This window comes from Lissotriton vulgaris, chromosome 2_1 (assembly GCF_964263255.1).
Source record: "Lissotriton vulgaris chromosome 2_1, aLisVul1.2, whole genome shotgun sequence".
Lineage (NCBI taxonomy): Eukaryota > Metazoa > Chordata > Amphibia > Caudata > Salamandridae > Lissotriton > Lissotriton vulgaris.
The window spans coordinates 656,658,173-656,678,878 of NC_141687.1; the positions used below are offsets into that span (position 1 = coordinate 656,658,173).

Consider the following 20,706-nt stretch of genomic DNA (forward strand, 5'->3'; position numbering starts at 1 on the left):
TTTTTCAGAAGCAATTAATCTAACATGGGCCCACGGAGAATTGACCGTTTTAGAGCTGTATGTGAAGATGTTGAGTGACATTGAATAGCTAGACCAGCAGACACTTGCAATGCTTTCATTTTTAAAACTAAATCACCCATGCAACAAACACAGGCCCCCCATCACTGTGGATGTTCTCATAAATGGCACATCTATTAGCCCCCTGCAGCGGCGACTCTGGACTATCTGTGCGAAGCGCGCGTCTCAGCTCCCATTACCGCCAACCTACTAATATGGACAGAATAATGCACTCCAGTGGGCGCAGAAAGATGCTAATTCTGTGGCGCAAAGTAAACAGCCAAGGCGCTTACAGTATCTATCTGATTTTTATTACTCCCTTTTAAGTACTCCACAATTCGAGGAGTGTAGTGAGGCTTCCAGATGGCGCCATGATACAGCACTCGACACCAATGCAGTGCAAAGACAAACAGTTATTGTTGAGCTTGTCTTGGATTGACAGAGTTCTCCTTGAAGGTTTGCTGGGGTGTTTCTTTTTTTTATTTCCTGGCTCTTTTTGTCATGCAGGAATAGTTTCTTCCCATTGTCATGCTAGTTTCTGTCCCTGGCGCAGACAGGGCAAGGGACTGTATAATAGCGTGCGCCAGGCGAGGCTTTTCTTCCCTCGAGCACAAAGAACGAGAAATGCGTTCCATTCAGCACTTTCACCTTTCACAGGCTTGATATACAACTGCCATACAGCTAAAAAGGCAGATTTCTGGCTAATGTCCCTCTGCCGTCCCACTTAGAACTCCTCGCAGAGGAATGTCCAGCCAAACAGGCTTTGGAAGCTGAAACCACCGCGGGGGTGTTCATGAAAGTGTCACGCAGCATCATTCAGTGATGTGAGGAAACCCTGGTTTCTAGTTTTACCTGAGCATTTCTGTCTATCCTGCCTGAGCGAGAAGCTTAAAACATTGTGGCCACTCAACATATAAGCAGGCACAGTAGACTATTTTTAACAATAAATTAAAAGTGCATAATTGACTTGCAGTTCTATGTGCGCATGTGAAAAGCGCGCGCAGTTTAAGACATTTTCAATATGATTTTAAGTGCGTATTGCTGATAAACATAAGTGCAGGTGCCGCCATTTTGTTCGTAATCGTCCTACAGACTTCTGGGGCAGATCCATGCACTCCTCTCCTTCCGCGCGGCGCGTGCACTCTTCCAATATCCACATATGGAGATCCCTGAGCCATGCACGGTGCGCAGGAAGCATGGGCGAGGCACATGACACGCTGCCCTGAAAGGCGGTTCAGATTAGCCCCATCACCGCCGACTTCGAGATAACAGAGGACGCACCCCAGCTTCCGAACAGGCACCAGTAACCCTGCAAAGCGTGTCACGGTATTTTGTGCCAATCACTGCCCTCATTCAGCTAGTACATTTGGGGGGGAAATTGTGTTAAAAAAAATGGACCACTCACCTGGCGGATGTAGCTCTTTTCAGATGCCAAGCGTTGGCACAAGGCCACGAGCACTGTTTGGATGTGCACCTTGGCTCCCGAGGGGATGAAACCTTCTCCCTTAGACACCCAGACGGGTCCTCGCAGAGGCGTGATGGCATTTTGCAGGATTTTGTCAAGCAGGGGAACTGTGAAAACAGAAGAAAAGAAACGTGTTCTCGTGACCCAACTGGAAATGTGGACCCGTGAGGAGGCGCCGCCATGGCAAGGATCAGTTAAGATCTATTGTAGGTGTGTGACCCGGGTGAAGTCTGAGAAAGAAACTCCTGCTCGGCCAGTGGCCACCATGAAAGATGCGTTTATATTGAGCCCCTTCCCCCCCACCAGACTCATAAGCTTTGTGAACACACCTGAATAGTTCTGAAGTGTGCCTAACTAGCTGCACAGAGTGTCATGGTGTGCACTGATTGCCTTATCTTCTCATTTATCACAGATGACTTGGAACCAGCCTTGCTGAAATCTGCTTGCATTGTCCTGATAAAAATTGCAAGCTCCACATTGTGCCTGTACATACTTTCCCGCTGAAGGAGCTTGGAAAAGCCTCAAATATTATACATTCAATTATTCATAATGAACTACCGTCAGCTGCACAGTCAACATGACACCCGTGTGTTTTTTTTATTATCACGGCGTTCTCAAGTAATATTCAGCACAACTGATGAGGTGTAGCAGAACACACATTCGTACTTTTAAAATAAGAAGTCGAAGGAGCGCCATGTTTGAAGTGCGTTTTTTTATTCTAAAAGTTTGATATGGGCACTTCAAAGAAGATTTAGAGTTGCAGCCGGAGTATTTTGTTTGGAGACACGTCAGCATTTCACGGAAATGTCAACATTTATTATTGCGTGACGATGTTATCCCTCAGACTATGTGGAGACGGCCTAAAGAAAACAAGGTCTTAATGTGCCGTGCATGAGTCATTTTCCTAACTAGGAGGGTGATATCATATAAAGCTTTAATCATGTGATGTACAGAGGGCAATACAGGTAGGATCGAAAACAGAAGTTCTGGGGAAGAGTGCAAAAGAGAGAGAGAGAGAGGTAAAACAAAAAGAAGGGGAAGTGAGAGATTTAGAGAAGGGGTCGAAAGCGAGAATTCGAACCAGACAGAGAGAAAAAGCAAGAGTAAGACAGAGAGAGAGAGAGAGAGAGTAGAGTGAGAGGGAGCGAGAATGAGCGAAAGGGAGAGAGAGAGCAATCAAAAGAGAGAGAGAGAGAGAGAGAGATAGAGTGAAAAAAGAGTGCCCGTACATCTCTCGGCTCCCACAGTATGTTTATTTAGGCATATTCTGGTGAGGATGAGTTAAGGGAGCCGGTTCCAGTTATTTAAAGTGTATAGGTGAATTTAGGAAGCCAGCAGTTCACGTTTAGATTGTGTGTTTTTTTGGTGCAAGCTCTGGAAAGAGAAGAATGAAACGTGGACGCAGACAAGTGCATTAGCGAGGTATTACCTCCTCATCAGGCCTCCCCGTCACAGTGCTTACCTAAGTAAGATAGAGCCCCTCCCCGCAGACATTCCCAAGCTGAAACTCCCCTGGACCCATCCCTACCCTCTAGGCCACACTCACATCATGTGAAACATAACCTCTGACCCAGGGCCGGTTCTTGAGTTTGCGGAGACCAGGGCCAAAAGGGAATGTGCGAGACCCCTCTAATTTACATAGGTGCCATAGCTCAGGAAGCTGGTTTGTGCAGACTCCTCCTGGGCCACAGCTCCTCCTCTTACACTCCTACAAGCACCTCTTTTACAGCTCCTAACAGACTGAAGGTGTGAGAATTGCTTGGGGGCTGAGAGTAAAACTGTGGGGGCAAAATAATGCTGGACAATGGGCGTCCCGCAGTGTCTCTGAATGGTCTCCTTGCAATTGGGACAAGAGGAAGTGTCTCCCTTCTCTATGCCTCCTTACACCATCCCTTAGAGCATGGGTACTCACAAACTTTGAAACAAAGAAAGAGTACGCAGTTCCTTGGTGAAATATTGTTCACCACAAGGCACCAGGATAATAGTGACTGGTGAAGTAAAAAAGAAAGAAGAAGAAGAAAACAGGGGTCAAAGAAAGATGGAAGAGAGGAGGAGCATTCCTCCTTATGGAATTAGGGCTCTCACACACCCAGCAAGCAAGGTGTCATGCTTCATCATTTGAGCCTGTTCCTCGTTGGGCCGGCGCTGCAATGCCCAATGGGCACCCTTAAAGGGGCTCTTTTTCGGAGATCTTTCGTACCTTGCTGTAAGGGTGCACTGGGGGTGAGGGGGCCTAGTCAGATGTAGATGTAAGTGCAGTGTATTAAAATAGGTTAAGGATTCCTCTGCAAAACTTTATTCTGATGGGTACCTTACCTAAGTAAAATAATAAAGGAGGGTAGTAAGTTCTATTAACTAAGTGAAAGAATTACTACTCTGCTCCTTGATGGTCGACATGTTTCTCGCCTCCTAACTGTATATTAAAAATCATCAGCGATTCTTCAGGACCGTGCGTAAAAAGGACAATTCGTGATAAACAAAAACTATTTACTTAGAAGGGGGCAAGTGCCTAAATTCTACTTGCCACTTGTCAAAACGCCTAGGGGGATCCTCCTAGGTGCTGGAGACCGCCTAAATTAGTGTGTGTTCTGGCCTCATCTGGTGCAGCGGTTACTTGGACACTTTAACAGTAGTGTCGCTGTTCCTAGTAGGAACCGTTCCGACGACCTACCCTACCGTTGCTTCTCAGGAAGTCACAAACTTTCTCTCGGGGTCAACTTTACAGTGTGGTTTGTCGCTGAGGGCTGCACCGGTGGGGGCGGGGCTAGAGCAACAAAAAAAACTGTGACCATGAGGTTGAACACAGGTCCCTGCAGCGGACGCCTTCGTCCACCGAGCCACCAGACCCAGCATACACACATCTCTCTCTCTCTCTCCCTCTGTCTCACTCACTCTGACTGTCTCACTTCCTCTCTCTCTCTCTGTCTCCATCCCTCTCTCTCTCTGTCTCCCTTCCTCTGTCTCCCTCCCTCTGTCTCCCTCTCTCTCTCTCTCTGTCTCCCTCTTTCTCTGTCTCCCTCTCTCTCTCTGTCTCCCCCTGTCTCTGACTCCCTCTGTCTCTCCCCCTTCCTCTGTCTCCCTCCCTCTGTCTCTCTTCCTCTGTCTCTCTCCCTTGGTCTCCCTCTCTCTCTGTCTCTCTCCCTCTGTCTCCCTTTCTCTGTCTCCCTCTCTCTGTCTTTCTCTCTGTCTCTCTCTCTCTGTCTCCCTCCCTCTGTCTCTCTCCCTCTTTTTTTCTCCCTCCCTCTGTCTCCCTCCTTCTGCCTCCCTCCCACTGTCTCCCCCCTCTGTCTCTCTCCCTCTGTCTCCCTCTCTCTCTGTCTCCCTCTCTCTGTCTCCCTCTCCCTGTCTCTCTCTCTCTCTGTCTCTGTCTCCCTCCCTCTGTCTCACTCTCTCTCTCTCTGTCCCTCTCCCTGTCTCCTTCTCTCTGTCTCCCTCTTTCTGTCTCCTTCCCTCTGTCTCCCTCCCTCTCTTTCTCCCTCTGTCTCCCCCCTCTGTCTCTCTCCTTCTGTTTCTTTCCCTCTCTCTCTGTCTCCCTCTTTGTCTCCTTTCCTCTCTGTCGCTCTCCCTCTGTCTCCCTCTCTCTGTTTCTCTCTCTCTCTCTCTGTCTCTCTCTCTCTCTCTGTCTTCTTCTCTCTGTCTCCCTCCCCCTGCCTACCTCCCTCTGTCTCCCTCTGTGTCCTTCTCTCTCTCTCTCTCTCTCTCTCTCTCTCTCTCTCTGTCCCTCTCTCTGTCTCCCTACCTCTGTCTCCCTCCCTCTGTCTTCCTCCCTCTGTCTCCCTCCCTCTGTCTCTCTCCCTCTGTCTCCCTCTCTCTGTCTCCCACCCTCTCTCTCTCCTTCTCTGTCTTTCTCCCTCTCTCCCTCTCCATCTCCCTCCCTCTCCCTCCCTCTGTCACCCCCTCCTTCTGTCGCGCTCCCTCCCTCTCTCCCTCTCCGTCTCCCTCCCTTCCTCTCCCTCCCTTCCTCTCCCTCCCTTCCTCTCCCTCCCTCTTTTGCCCTCCCTCCCTCTGTCGCCCTCCCTCTGTCTCCCTCCGTCTGTCTCCCTCTGTCTGTCTCCCTCCCTCTGTCTGTCTCCCTACCTCTGTCGGTCTCCCTCTGTCTTTCTCTTGTCTCCCTCTGTCACCCTCTCCCTCCATCTCCCTCCCTCCCTCTCTCTCTCTGTCTCCCTCACTCTGTCCTCCCTCTCTGTCTCTCTTCCTCTCTGTCTCCCCCGTCTCTGTTTCCCTCTGTCAATGTCTCTGTCTTCCTTTCCCTCCCTGCCTTTGCCTCTGTCTCCCTCCCTCTCCCTCCCTCTGTCACATCACCCTGCATGTGTGTCAGCCCAGGCTGAGACAGTTTCCCGGGCACACACACACTGCATCCAGTACTTCACAGGTCTTTCAAAAGACCATTTACTTGCTAACAAGCCTTTGTTGTATTTCACCACTTCTTAGGCCCCTGCATCTCCACTCTCAGGTCCAGTCTCCCCTGTTCATTTGTTAGGGAGGACGTAGCGGGGTGTGAATGCGCTCGCTTTGTCTTTTCCGCTAGTGCGCACTTCTCCATCACTGGCCTCTTAGTTTATCGCCCCCCAGGACCGACCACAGAATTCAAATTAGCCATTGTCGAGGCCGTGAGCTCCCTAGCTTTGACTTCGTCTAATTTCACTCTCATCTGGGACCTTAACCTACACTTTGATCGTCCTTCAGACCCACAAATCGGCAGCTTACTCACCGACCTCGCTGCCTGTCAATTGAGACAGCTGGTGGTGGGTGCTACCCACACTGCTGGGCACCTACTGGATCCAGTTTTATCCAATATTCCTTGCTCACAGTCAATGCTCCTAGCCCAGTATGTTGGTCAGATCACCTCCTAGTGTCCCTCTCCCTTGCGCTTCCCGACACACTTCCCAGAGCTAACCTTAAGGCCACCTTTAGACGCTGCTGGCACAAACTTAGGTTGGAGGAACTACTTGCCGTCTTAGAGTCTTGTCCCCCGACGTTAGGCACTGACCCTGAACAATTGTATAAAGCACTCTGCGACTGGCTTATACGTGCTTTAGATATCTTGATTCCGGCAAAACAGTCCAGTGGTCGCTGCTCTAGCTCCAACCCCTGGTATACTGACTCTCTTGCCACCATGCAAAGTACATGTAAAAAATTAGAACGGGCTTGGAGAAAGAAATATGACCCTGGGGCAAAAAAGCTGTATCAGGACGAGATTAAATGCTACCACAAGGCCGTACATCTGGCACGCGCAGCTCACCTCACCAATGAGATTAAGTCCAGCAAAAACCCCGCTAAATGCATTAAAAAAAATACTTAACGATTTTAAAAACAGGACAAATCCCACTATTCACACATTTACGTCAGGTCAACAATGTGAGGAACTGGCCAATTTCTTTGTCCAGAAAGTGGAAGCCATTTATAGATCTTTCCCCAGTTGCCTCATGGACCCGGTAGCCCCTTATGTCCCTCCTCCTACTGCCACCTTGACAGCAATACCATCTATTACTCGGGACGAGCTCCTCGCTCTAAGGATGAAGGTCAAATCAGGGTCCCCATTAGTCCCCATGCAGCCTGCCCAATTTAAAGACTGCCTTCCTGTCCATCTTGCACCCCTATGCCAAACGATCAATTCTTCTTTCACCTCGGCAGTGGTGCCACTGGCATGGAAGCTAGCAAGGGTGGTCCCCCTGCTGAAAAACCCTCTCTGGACCCCACTAAGCCAGAAAATTTCCGACCAATATCCCTTTTGCCCTGGGTCGCCAAAGTCGCGGAGGCCCACACCAACAACATCCTTTCGGGCTTCCTGAACAGCAATGGTATCTTTGACCGCTCACAGACTGGCTATCGCCCCAGTCATAGCACCGAGACCGCACTTCTAGCGGTGTGCGAACATCTGCGGACCATTCTGGATGAGGGATAGACTGCGGTGCTGATTCTGCTCGATCTCAGCGCTGCGTTTGATACTGTCTCTCATCAGATCCTCCTGCGCCGCCTAGAGGAGGCGGGGGTAGTTGGTCTGGCCCTGGACTGGTTCTGTTCTTTACTCTCTGACAGGGCTTTCCAGGTCGCAGCCCCCCCCCTTTTCTCTCCCACATCCATCTCATCAAGCAGGGGGTTCCTCAGGGTTCAGCATTAAGTCCTTGCTTGTTCAACCTCTACGTCCAGCCTTTGGCGATAGTAGCGCACGACCATGGCCTGACCTTGGTTTCTTATGCGGATGACACGCAACTGGTGGTGGCCCTCTCAGATGGCCTTGACCAGAGCCCCAAGCAGTTTTGAACTGGGCTTGAGGCGATCGCACGTTGGATGACCGCCAATTGCCTTCAGCTTAATGCTAGCAAATCAGAAGTGCTGCTGGTGGGGAAAAATAAAGAGCGCTGGAGCACGCAGTGGTGGCCTACATCCATTGGCAGCGCCCCAACCCCTAAGTCGGTGGTGAAGAACCTAGGGATCTGGTTTGACTCTACTCTTGGGTTCCAGGAGCATACCAAAAACGTGGTGGGCACCTGTTTTGGACTCTTACGGGGTCTGAGGTCCATTCTGGGGTTCTTCGACCCAGCCACACGCCAACTGATTATTCAGGCGACTATTCTGTCGCGACTAGACTACGCCAACTCGTTGATGTTAGGCGCCAATAAGGCGGAGGTGAACCGCCTTCAGGGAGTCCAAAATGCTGTTGCACGTGTCCTGCTCAGGCTCCCTAGAACCTGCTCCACGTAGGGCGCCATGAGGCATCTCCACTGGCTACCTGTTCCTAAGAGGATTGAATTCAAAGCACTTTGTCTTACCTTTAAAATCCTAAAACTCTCGTCCCCCGAGATCCTATCTAATCTATTGATCCCTTATGTCCCCACGTGCCAGTTACGCTCTGCTGAGTACCTCTTGGCTGTGGTCCCCCGGGTGAAACACATGAGAGCCGGGGGCCGGTCTTTCCGTTACCTGGCCGTTACGCTGTGGAATTCTCTTCCCGTTCAGACCCGTCGCTTGGATGGCCTATTTCCTTTCCACAAGGCCATCAAAACTCATCTGTTCCCTGCGGGCTAGTCGTGCTGCCTTTCTGACTCCGCTTTCAGCGCCCATACACCCCCTTGCTGGGGCAGCTGCCCGCGCTATAAAACTACATATAAAAAACTACATAACTCTATCACCGAAATCGCCCGGCCCCCAGAGAGCAGAGTCTCTGACGCGCTGCTGCAACCGGCAGTGTTTGCGGGCACTCTTTAAAAAGAATTAAAAAAACACAGGTAAGATGTCTGCAAGGTCTGCGGGCCATCAAGGAAGGCTTGCCGGGCCGCTGGCGGCCCACGGGCCGTACTATGAGTACCCGTGCCTTAGAGGCCTGGGGGAGTGGAGTGGAGACACCTTTCTTTCAAATCGATCGCCAGGGAAACAGAACACACCACTGGTGCGTGGCCCCATGCTGCTGGGCTGAGTGCGAGGCCCTGGGCAGCTGCCCACACTGCCCATGCCTAGCGCTGGCCCTGACTTTACCTTCAGACATCCTATTGTTTTTTTCTGCAACTGGAGAACAGGCTGTTGAACTCTCAGTTAGTGAACTGCGGTAAGTAAGATTGCGGTTTGCTAAAGCAACCCTTTCTTGTTGGAGGGTGAGGTGTGGCTTAAGTCCTTGCTGTAGTGGGACAGCCGTGGGCTCTTCTCCATTCTCGCTAGAGCCTCGTTACTGGCCTAGTTTGATCGCACTTGTATGGAAGGCATGTTAATTTGTGTTGTCTAGCCAGGCACACCTGGGGTGTGGTGGGTGCAGGTTACTGGTTCGGGCTAGCCTCCTCTGCTGCGAGACGGGAGAGAGGAGGTGTGCTTTGCTTGTATTTGAGGTGTAGCTTGAGTCCCTGCTACCACAGGATGGCCGCCGGGTTCAATCCGCTCACATTGGAGCCGCGTTGGTAGCCCAGAGTGCTGGGGGCGCTGTGTGTGCTGGGTCCTAGTCAGGCGGATGGCTTCTTCTGCTACGGGCATTTGATGGGCCTTCTCCTGATGTACATGGCTGTGTGAAAGCAGTGCGAGTTACAGGTGGGCCTGTTGGTTTTGTATGGCACTCTGCAGTTTTTCAGCACTATGACAGCCAAGTGGGGTGTGCACTGTGATTAGTCGGCAGACTGAAATGGTATTATCTGCTGTGTGGCAATTGGTTAGTGGGCATCTTGACAACCAGTGTTTGGGTTCTAATTGAGTAGGTTTACAGGCCAATTAGCTATGATATTTAGGAAGGTGTGCTTCATCTGGCTTCTGACTTGTCATGGATGGGGGAAAGAGGTCAGAGAAGTGCAGTATTTGGAGACGGAGGTGGTTTCTGGGCCTCCAGCTGCTCCTTCATTAGCTGATTTCCAGAGGATGAATGCGGCCGCAGTTTCTGCTGCCTTTCAGGCCAGGGTGGCCTGGTCTTTAAAAATCCGAAGTTGGACAACCCTGATACTCCTGATCCTGACTGTGATTCAGAGGAGGAGGTGAAAGGGCGATTTATTCATGGGGCTGACCGCAGTATTTTGCAGCATGTGCAGGACAATTGGGGATTTCCTATGACCTCAGAGCTGAGGAATCAGAGGATTTCTTTTCCAATTATCAGCTAAAGGAGCCTGAATGTCTGCCGATCCATAAGTCGGTTCGGAAGTACTGAAAGGGGAATGGAGGGATGTAGACAAACATATTTTTCCCCAATTCCTGGCAAAACGGTGTCTGTTACAAGGGTTTTCCGATGAGTTTCCTGCTGTAGTGAAGGTTGATTCCCTGTTGGCAGGCCTTGCTTCTTAGAGTATTGTGGTGTCCGAGGATGCAGTATCTTCAGATCCTGGGAATAAGAGGTTTGAAAGGGCTCAAAAGAGACCTTTTGTAACTTCCAATCTGGATGTTAGGTCTGTGGTGTATACCAGTTATCTGTTTCAGTCAATGTTTAAAGACTGTCAGAGTATCTCGGTGCAGCTACTTCAGGAGGAAGATCCCCCTGAGTCATTGACTATGTTGGAACAACAGTGGGGTTTCTTGTCTGACTTGTCTTTTGATTCCCTTAGTGCTTTGGCTGCAGCTGCAGAGCCACTGTGGTGGAACGGCGGCAGTTGTGGCTTAGGGGGAGGCAGCACAGAAGTGAGCTCTCATGAAAATTCCCATCAGGGACTTCAAACTGTTTGGGGACCCTTTGGAGACTATGATTTAAAGAAAATGTGGAGTACAAGAAGTTGTTGGCTCCTGTCTGGCTCCCAGTGAAAGGCAAGTTTTCTGGCTATAAGGGGGTTTATTGACAGGCGTTTCAGTCTAAGATGGCTGCTCAGCCCTTCCGTGGTAGAGGCGTGGCCCGGGTGTCCCTTCCTTCTATAGGTCCCGGGGCCAGCAGGGAAGTTCAAGTGCTGCTGGTCAAGCAAAATCATGAGTATCCAGTGTTTATTGGGGTTGGAGGGAGCCCAGTGGGGCCTCACCTCAGGATTTTTTTGCCGGTCTGGGAAGAATTTATTAGGATCGGTGGGTCCTGCAAATTGTCGGGCTGGGGTATCATATAGAGTTTGTGGAGCCTCCCTTGGAAGTTTTCCGTGCTACCCCTGTTCCAAGTTCGCCAGTGAAGAGTCAGGCTCTGTTGGCTGGGGTTCAGGTGCTATTGAACAAGCGGGCCATTGTGAAGGTCCTTGTGGAATAATAAGGAAACGGGGCTTACTCTATCCTTTATCTGATCTGGAAACCCAATGGAGATTACCGTCCTGTGTTGGGTTTAAAAGCAGTGAATTTGTGAATTTCTCGCCGGTCCTTCAAGATGGTGATGCTCCAGTTGATACTTCTCCTTCCTGCCAGTGGGGGCTTACTCAAATCTCTGGATCTGAGGGTTGTGTATTTTCATATGGCGGTACACAGGAACTCAAAGAAGTTTCTGAGGTTTTGTGTGGGTGGCGAACATTTCCAGTTTCAGGTATTGCCTTTTGGTCTCTTATCTTCACCTAGAGTGTTTTCCAAGGTGTTAGCTCCTTTGGTGGGTTTTCCATACTTGGATGACTGGTTAATTTCTTCCTCTTCTTTCCGTAAGGCTGAATCTCAAACTTAGGATGCCTGCAGTCTCCTACGGTGGATCAGGTGGATACTGAACCTGGATAAGTCCCATTTGATTCCTGCTCAGGAATTGCTGTTCATTGGAGGGGTCTTAAACACATGGATGGGGAAGGTGCTCCTTTCCGAACATCACAGGGAGACTGGTGAAAGAACTGACAGCGGTTTTGGTCTCTCCCACTTCCACAGCAAGGCAGTGGTTGAGAGTACAGAGGTTGATGGCTGCCACTGTTATGGTTGCACTTATACCCCTTGATGAATCACATCCTTCACCTCTGGTGTACGGGGTCTCATGATTACGACCAGTTCATTACGGGGGATCCGGGTACCTCCCAACAGTTGGTCTGGTGGTTGAATGTGGGGAATCTCATGAAGGGTTCTCCGTTTGTGCTCCAGGACAGCTTGGTTCTGACAACGGATGCCAGCGAGCTGGGTTGTGGCTCTGTGATGGTTTAGGATTCAGTTCAGGGGATCTGGTCAGTTCAAGAGGCGTGGATTCCATCCAACTAGAGGGTGATAAAGGCCATCCAGCTGGCCCTAATTCATTTTCTCCTGTGGGTCCTGCATCAGGATTTTCTATTGCGGACGGGCAATACTGTGGTGCTCACTGTGACGATCTGCCGTTTTTTGCCTGTTTTTCCTATAGCTGTTTTTTTCCTGGTATTGCCTCACTGTTTCCCCTGCTGTCTCATTGTGATATTTGTGATATTTGTACCCTGTATTGCCTGTTTCCCCTGGTGATAGCCCCTCTCCCCGCCGCCGTGATCTTGCGGCTCGCCCCCTTTTCTTCCGTGTCCTCCCCGCTTCCGCCTCCCAGCTGCTCCTCCCTCCCACTTGGCTTTAAATGGAGACCCAGCGGCGCAGGTGAGTGTGACCGGTTCTCAGGACACCCCCGCGCCGCACGGCCCCCCCAGCTGTGTGTGTGCCCCTCGCTGCTGCGATCTGACGATCTGCTGTTTTTTTGCCTGTTTTTCCTATAGCTTGTTTTTTCCTGGTATTGCCTCACTGTTTCCCCTGCTGTCTCATTGTGATATTTGTGATATTTGTACCCTGTATTGCCTGTTTCCCCTGGTGATAGCCCCGCTCCCCGCTTCCCGCCGCCTTGATCTCGCGGCCCCGCCCCCTTTTCTTCCGTGTCCTCCCCGCTCCCGCCTCCCAGCTGCTCCTCCCTCCCACTTCGCCTTAAATGGAGACCGCGAGGACGCGCAGTGGTCACGTGCAGCGGGCGCGCCGATTGTGCACAGAAGGCTCGCCGACTGTGCACCGAAGGCGCGCCAAAGGCAAGCCCGTCTGCGCCCGCCTGCGCCTGGACCGCGCCCAGCACCAGGCCCCCTGGCCCCCGAGGATGCCAGCCCACACGACAGACTTACGACTCCTCCACCCTCTACGCACTCAACGCCGGCCGGAATCCCGCCTGCTACCAAGCCACCCCGGGACGCACCCACGGACCCTTCACCTGCCAAACCTGCAAATTTACCTGCCTCCGGACCTGCACCGCCCCCGCCAAACCGAGCCCCAGCAACAACCACCTGAAGTTCATCCTGCTGAACACCCGCTCCGTCCACAGGCACGCCGTCGAACTCTGGAACCTGCTCGACACAACAGCACCAGACGTCGCCTTCCTCACGGAAACCTGGATGAACGCCTCCTCAGCACCCGACATCGCCATCGCCATCCCGGACGGATACAAGATCACCCGGAGGGACCGCGTCAACCAGACGGGAGGAGGCATCGCCATCGTACACAAGAACACCATCCGCATCTCGACCAACTCCAACGACACCCTCACAACCGCCGAACACCTGCACTTCCAGATACACACCGACCCCAAGATGACCCTCAGAGGCACTCTCATCTACAGACCCCCAGGACCTCGCACGCAATTCAGCAAAGACATCGCAGACTTCATCAGCCCGCACGCCCTCCCCTCCGCTGACTACATCGTCCTAGGGGACCTCAACTTACACCTGGAGAACAACAATGACAACAACACCACCGCCCTGCTGGACAACCTCGCCAACCTCGGACTCAAGCAACTGGTGAACACCCCGACCCACTACGCCGGCCACACGCTTGACCCCGTCTTCTCATCCAGCAAGCACATCTCCTTCAGCCACTCCACCGGACTTTATTGGACTGACCACAGCTGCGTCCACTTCAGCTTCAGAAGAACCACGACCCACCACCACCCGCAACAGGTCCCTCGCCAGAGCTGGAGCAAGATCACCGCCGAGCAGCTCACTGCCTCCCTCAACCAGAACCCTCCCACCAGCACCCCAACAAAGCAGCCAGCAACCTCACACAGTGGCTGACCGCCTGCGCCGATGACCTCGCACCACTAAAGAACCCTACCAGCAGACCCGGCTGCAAGAAAACCCCCTGGTTCACCAACAAACTCAAGGACTCCAAGAAGAACTGCCGCACCCTCGAGAAAGCCTGGCGCCACGACCAGACCACAGACAACAGGACCGCCCTCAAGCACGCCACTCGCAAGCACCACCAGCTGATCTGCACCACCAAGAAGACAGCACTCAAAGAACGACTGGACAACAGCGCCCACGACAGCAAGGAACTCTTCAGCATCGTCAAAGAGTTCTCCAACCCCAGCGCCGGAAACAACGACATCACTCCCTCGCAAGACCTCTGCGACTCACTCGCCTCCTTCTTCCACCGCAAGATCGCCGACATACACAACAGCTTCAGTGCACAGACCACGCACCCAACCACCGAACCAACGCCCGCCACCACCACCCTCTGCAACTGGACCCCGGTCAGCACTGAAGACACCACCCGCACGATGAACACCATCCACTCCGGATCCCCCACTGACCCCTGCCACCACCACGTCTTCAACAAGGCCGACGCCATCATCGCACCCCATCTCCGGGACATCATCAATGCCTCCTTCCACACTGCCACCTTCCCGGAGAGCTGGAAGCACGCCGAACTCAGCGCCCTCCTGAAGAAACCAACAGCGGACCCCACCGACCTCAAGAACTTCCGCCCCATCTCACTCCTCCCTTTTCCGGCCAAAGTCATCGAGAAGACCGTCAACAGACAGCTCGCCGCCTTCCTCGAGACGAACGGATCCCTCGACCCCTCACAGTCCCGTTTCCGAGCCAACCACAGCACCGAGACCGCCCTGATCGCAGCCACCGATGACATCAGATCCCTGCTCGACAACAGGGAAACAGCGGCCTTCATCCTCCTGGACCTCTCTGCAGCGTTCGACACTGTCTGCCACCGCACCCTAGTGCAGCGCCTCAGCAACATCGGAATCCAAGAGAAGGCTCTGGAGTGGATCATCTCGTTCCTCGCCGGAAGAACCCAGAGAGTCCGCCTCTCCCGTTCAGATCCGAAGCCACCAAAGTCATCTGCGGCGTACCACAAGGATCATCACTCAGCCCAACCCTCTTCAACGTCTACATGAGCCCCCTCGCAGCCATCGCACGCCAACACAACCTCAACATCATCTCCTACGCCGACGATACCCAGCTGATCCTCTCCCTCACCAACGACCTCGCCACCGCCAGAGCTAGTCTACACAAGGGGGTGAAAGACGTCGCCGAGTGGATGAAGAACAGCCGCCTGAAACTGAACTCAGACAAGATGGAAGTCCTCATTCTGGGATCATCGCCCTCTGCCTGGGACGATTCCTGGTGGCCCCCTGCCCTGGGCACCACTCCCAAACCAACGGACCATGCACGCAACCTCTGATTCATGCTGGACTCCTCCCTCTCGATGACCAGACAAGTCAACACTGTCTCCTCATCATGCTTCAACACCCTTTGCATGCTCCGCAAGATCTTCCGATGGATCCCCACCGAAACCAGGAAGACCGTCACCCAGGCACTGGTCACCAGCCGACTGGACTACGGGAACACCCTCTACGCCGGAACCACAGCCAAACTTCAAAAAAGACTCAAACGCATCCAGAACGCCTCCGCACGACTCATCCTGGACATCCCACAACACAACCACATCTCCGGCCACCTGATAGACCTGCACTGGCTCCCCATCAGCAAGAGAATCACGTTCAGGCTCCTCACCCACACAAGGCTCTCCACGACCTGGGCCCAAAGTACCTCAACAACCACCTGACCTTCTACACGCCCACCCGCCAGCTACGATCGACCAGCCACGCCCTCGCCTCCGTACCACGCATCCGCCGAGCCACCGCCGGAGGAAGATCCTTCTCCTACCTGGCAGCCAAGACTTGGAACTCCCTCCCCATCCACCTTCGGCTGACCCAGGACCACCTCTCCTTCAGGAAGCAGCTCAAGACCTGGCTGTTCGAGCAGTGACGTAACCCTCTCCCCCAGCGCCTTGAGACCCTCCCGGGTGAGTAGCGAGCTATACAAGTGCCGTGATTGATTGATTGATTGTGGTGTGCTATGTAAACCATCAGGGGAGTGCGAAAGCGGCTTTGCTGAATTTATTAGCTCAGAAGATTTTCCAGTGGGCATAGATGAATTTGTTGTTAATGAGGGTGATTCATCTTACTGGGGTGTTTAACTCTGAAGCAGATCGGGTTGAGCAGGTTGTTTCCCTCCCTGTCTGAAATGTGCTTGAACAAGAGGGTGTTTGTGGTCCTCATGCAGAAGTTTGGGGTGGCAGAGGTGGACCTGTTTGCAACACAGGAGAATGCATTGAGGGAGAAGTTTCACTCTTTGTGCCCATCGGAGGCTGTTTGGAAGGTGGATGCTCTGTTGTTTCCTTGGAGGACCGGGTGGATGTATGCCTTTCCTCCGATTAATTTGATTCAAAGGGTGCTTCTACAAATCAAGCTGTACAGGGCCTCTGTGATCCTGGTTGTGCCAGTCTGGAGCAGGCACCCTTGGTTCCCTCTGTAATTGCAGTTGGCAGAATTGCCATTCTGGAGGCCTAAAGTAGACCCCTGGCCACTAGGTTTCCTTGACTGCCTTGGTAAAGTCTGGTCAGGTTACAGCTGGTGTGCTGGCTTTTGAAAGGATGAACCTGACTGTGCTGGGTTGTTCTCCTTAGGTGGCTCTCTTTATTCAGCAGTCTTGTAAACCATCTATCCTGAAATCTTATGCCAGGCATTTGGGTTCATTAAGAGCTGGTGTTCTGACAGGAGCTGGTCTGCCTTGACTGTGGATCCTGTGAAGGTTTTGGAACTTCTGAAAGATGGTTTTGAGTTGGGTTCGGGTGTCTCCTTTTGAGGGCTCAGTGGGAAGCAGAAAGTGCTTTTTGGGGTCCTGACTGTGAGGCAGTAGTACCTTTGGTGCTGGTTTTTGCAGAGTTGTTTTCTCAAAAAACCTGTGATTAGGTCCTGGATTTCTGGGTGGCATCTGCCGTTGGTCTTGCGGGGTTTTGAAAATTGCCCAGTATGAGCCACTGGAGGGGGTTTCTAACTATCAAGGTGGCTTTCCTGGTGGCCATTACCTCAGCCAGCCATGTGGGGGAATTGGGCTTGTTGCTGTGTTCTGAGCCTTTTGTGAGGTGCTATCCAGATCTTATGCCTGATTGTGGGTTTGTTCCGAAGATTCCCTCCTCTTTCCATTGTTTGGAGGAACTGGTGTTGCCTGAGTTGTGTGTGGGTCCTCAGTCTGAGGAGGAGGTTCTTCTAGACTGTTTGGATGTCAAACTGTTGATGTGTATCTTGATCGTACCTGACCGTTTCATAAAGTGGATTCCCTTTTCGTAGCTTTTGGTTTGGCAGGTCAGGGTCTGAAGCCTTAAGTTGCTACTCTCAGTAGGTGGTTGAAGTGAACTATTCTGGTGGCTTTTAAGTCCCCGGGGTGCCGGTGACTGGGTCTGTGCAGAGCTGCTCTACTTGGGGGATGGCTGCTTCCTCGACTTGTTTGGAAGGGGCTTCCATGGCAGAAATTTGCAGGACCGCCACTTGGAGTTCTCCTCACACCTTTCCGTCATATTATCACCTGGTGGTGGATGGTGGATGTTGGTGTGTATGCTGGTTTTGGGGATGCAGTGTTGCTTTCTGTGAGATGGGTATACTTTTGCTCTTTCTTGATTATAATAAAGTCTGTTCTGCAGCTCTGTGGTTGAAGCCGATTTCTTGCTTAGGTATTTGCTCACTTACATAAGGACCGTGACGGAAGGTCTGACGAGGAGGTAATGCCTGGTTACTTACCGGTAATATTCATTACTCTGAGTCGTAGACCTCACAGTCACAGTCTTAGTTCCCATCCCTTCCTCTGTGTTCAGGTTCTTGTGCTTGGTTTTACATGATGTCTGGAGGTAAGGTCAGGGGTAATGTTTCACAGGATGTGGGCATGGCCAGGAGAGTAGGGATGGGAGCAGGGGAGTTTCAGCTTGGGAATGTCAGCGGGGAGGAGCTGTCGCTCACTTAGGTAAGGACTATGACTGGGAGGTCTACGACAGGTAAGTAACTGGGCATTCCTTTCAGGACTGAATTAGGAGCCTATGGCCCTTTTTAAAAGTTTGTGGTACCAAGTTACAGGCAGTCAGGTTGGTGGAGGACTTTGTGTAAACCACACTATCTCTACCCTACCCACCAGATTTAGAGTTCACCTCCGGCCCAGCTGTCATAGTGGTTCATATAAAGCCATCTAAAAGATAGGTTAGCATCCGTCATTGGTGACAGAATCTTACAAAAAATCTTTAAAGGTTTTTTGGTTTCTAAAAACAAACTTCCAAAACCAGACCAAACACTACAAGAGTTTTCTCCTATGATGTGGGGGTATTTTTTTCATACTTACTATCCTTAACCAACAAGATATTCCTGGTGGTAATGAACAGTAAAAGATTATAATCTGACCAATCCCTTTAAATAGAGCAGACAGTCAATGGCTTACCTCAGAAAATTCCATGCTCCCATGGCCAATCAGAGCAAGGTGTACGGCAAAGGAGTACATTTGACTCCATCACCATAAACCTGGTGGTCTGCTTGACTCAAAGTCAAGTGCTGTAATAACTGCAAAGTACCCTGGTTACTTTCTTTCCTTTTCATATCCCTATATTAAATATGATGCCATAAGCACTTACTTGAAAACCAAAAGAGTCTCCTTATCTCCTTATGATACTGTTGTATTCATATCTGGCCTAATTGTCTTTGAATCATACCAGTTGGGACATCCTATGTTATTCTCTGACTCAAAATAGAGCGGCTGGACTAAGAGTTTGGGGCTAGGTTACTACATCATTGTTACAACAAAGTACACTGCATAACAAACTATAAATCAGGTAATCAGTATCCAAGGAAGGTCCGCTAGGAAAATTACCATTGACACTCAGCATAGGAGGACAACTTTGAGGTAAAGTGTGCTCAAAATGAAGAACCAGTATTACTTATTAGCCAGTAATTCCTTACATCTCAAGGGAACCTCAGGGTTCAATTTCTAACTATTATTACATTTGCCCCCAAAACTATTGGAACATTCAATATTGGCTACTCCAGGAAGGGCGGTGGACTTGATAGGCAAAATTCCTGGGATCTCAAAACATTATAAGGAGTCGCCAAGTGTTATCAATGGGTGATTCATGCTTCCTCGTGTATCAGGGTTCAGATATCATACTCTGTGTTGGTAAATAGTGGGTCTCACATTTTTATTTTAAAAATACTGCTGCATTAATGTCACATTATGAGAGTGCTTGTAAGCCTCCAATAGGCAGTACTTTTTAACAAAACGTAATTAGTTTTATGTTACTATTTGTTTAAACTTAATTTCAGGATTTTGGAGTGCAACAAGTTTATTATATTACCTTTTCCTCAATTGCATTATGGCTTAACAGTTTGGTAATATTGCAAAAATAACGTCTAACAAGTGTTTTGCTCTTATTAAAGCTCCTCAGAGAAGTATAGCAATTCGTGGCTTGTGAATTGTATGAGGTTCTCAATACACAATCCGCAACTAAACTCACAAGAAGCTAGAAATAGTGTGATTATTAAGCGGCAGGCGTCTAACACAAAAATGTGAAACTTTTAGGTTTTTATTGAAACAGTTAATACATTTTTTCTGCGATTAAAAGGTTTGTATAGTGATGTTGCCAGCAATGGAAGGGGCATGGCCAGTGCAGACTCAGTGTGGAAGCCACAGGGATCGGCTTCTGTCAACCTCATCCCTAAGTCCACTGGACATTTTCAATCATGATGCATTTATGGAGACTGAGAGGGGCAAAGGCCCTCGAATAGTTAGTCAGCACCAGTGAACAGTATTGCTTTAGCTATAGTGCCTTGGAAGCAGCCGCGGCCCATGCAGGTAAGAGTGGTGGGGTGGGAGATTTCAACAGGTAACAATGACGGAAAATTAATTATTTATTTAATTTCCCCTTGTGGCCGTCTGTCGAATCCCCCCTGCAACCCAGGCCCACCACCCCACCGCTTGTACCTGCATGGTCCACAGCTGCGCGGAGGGCTGAAGCAATCAGCCGCCCTGCTTTGCTGAAAGTTGTTGAAGACACACCCAGTCAACACCGCTTTCGGGTTCTGCCTCAATAACTGTCTGCAGTAATCAACAACAAGGGTTTGGCTTAAGCGCAGTAAGGCTACACCAGTACTTTAATCAACAAAACAATGTGCCAATACTGCTTATTTTTTATTTAAATTTTTGCAAAACGAGGAACAAGCGGCTCATCTGCATGGACCACTCTTTCAGTCCAAATTTTCTTTCAAAGAAAGGTTTTTATTATTTCAAAGCTCTATTATTATGTTTTTTACAAATGTTTTCAAAAAACTTCAATATTTGACAGTTATTTCTAGTCAAACAGAGACATTAAATTCACATTCAGGAGAGAGGAGAACTCCTATTTTTTTTTTAAATATGTGTGAATATGTACAAGAGTGCAATAGAAAAAAAAAAATTTGAGAAAAGAAGAAAAAAATCAAGCGTACTTCAAATGTCAGTCTCAACATCAACTATCATACTGTGACACATTCCAAACAAACTTGCTCATACATACTTGCTCATACATCCAAAAGGAAAGGAAAAAATCTTTATTGTTCGATAAATGTGTATGGGTGACCCTATGCTATTTTGTCTCTTTTAGTAGGGTGGGGCACCTAACACAAGGAAATATTTTCAAATATTTTCATAATCATAATATTAGGCCATTACACAGTCTTTTCAATCATAATAAATCACAAATGATTAGCCTAAAAGAAGAAAAGGAGGGAAGGTCGACGCGTTTCGAATCCCAAACGCTGGTGGGAT

The 20,706-nt window shown here is 50.3% G+C and overlaps 1 protein-coding gene across 1 annotated transcript in view; it reads right to left on the minus strand.

Annotated features, from left to right (window-relative positions):
• Positions 1-20,706, minus strand: part of DCDC1 (doublecortin domain containing 1) — a 1,639,395-nt gene that overhangs the window by 1,298,509 nt on the left and 320,180 nt on the right. Inside the window, exon 8 of the mRNA XM_086955816.1 lies at positions 1,463-1,629. Coding sequence (XP_086811942.1) covers positions 1,463-1,629 — 167 coding nt within the window. The remainder of the gene's footprint in view (positions 1-1,462; positions 1,630-20,706) is intronic.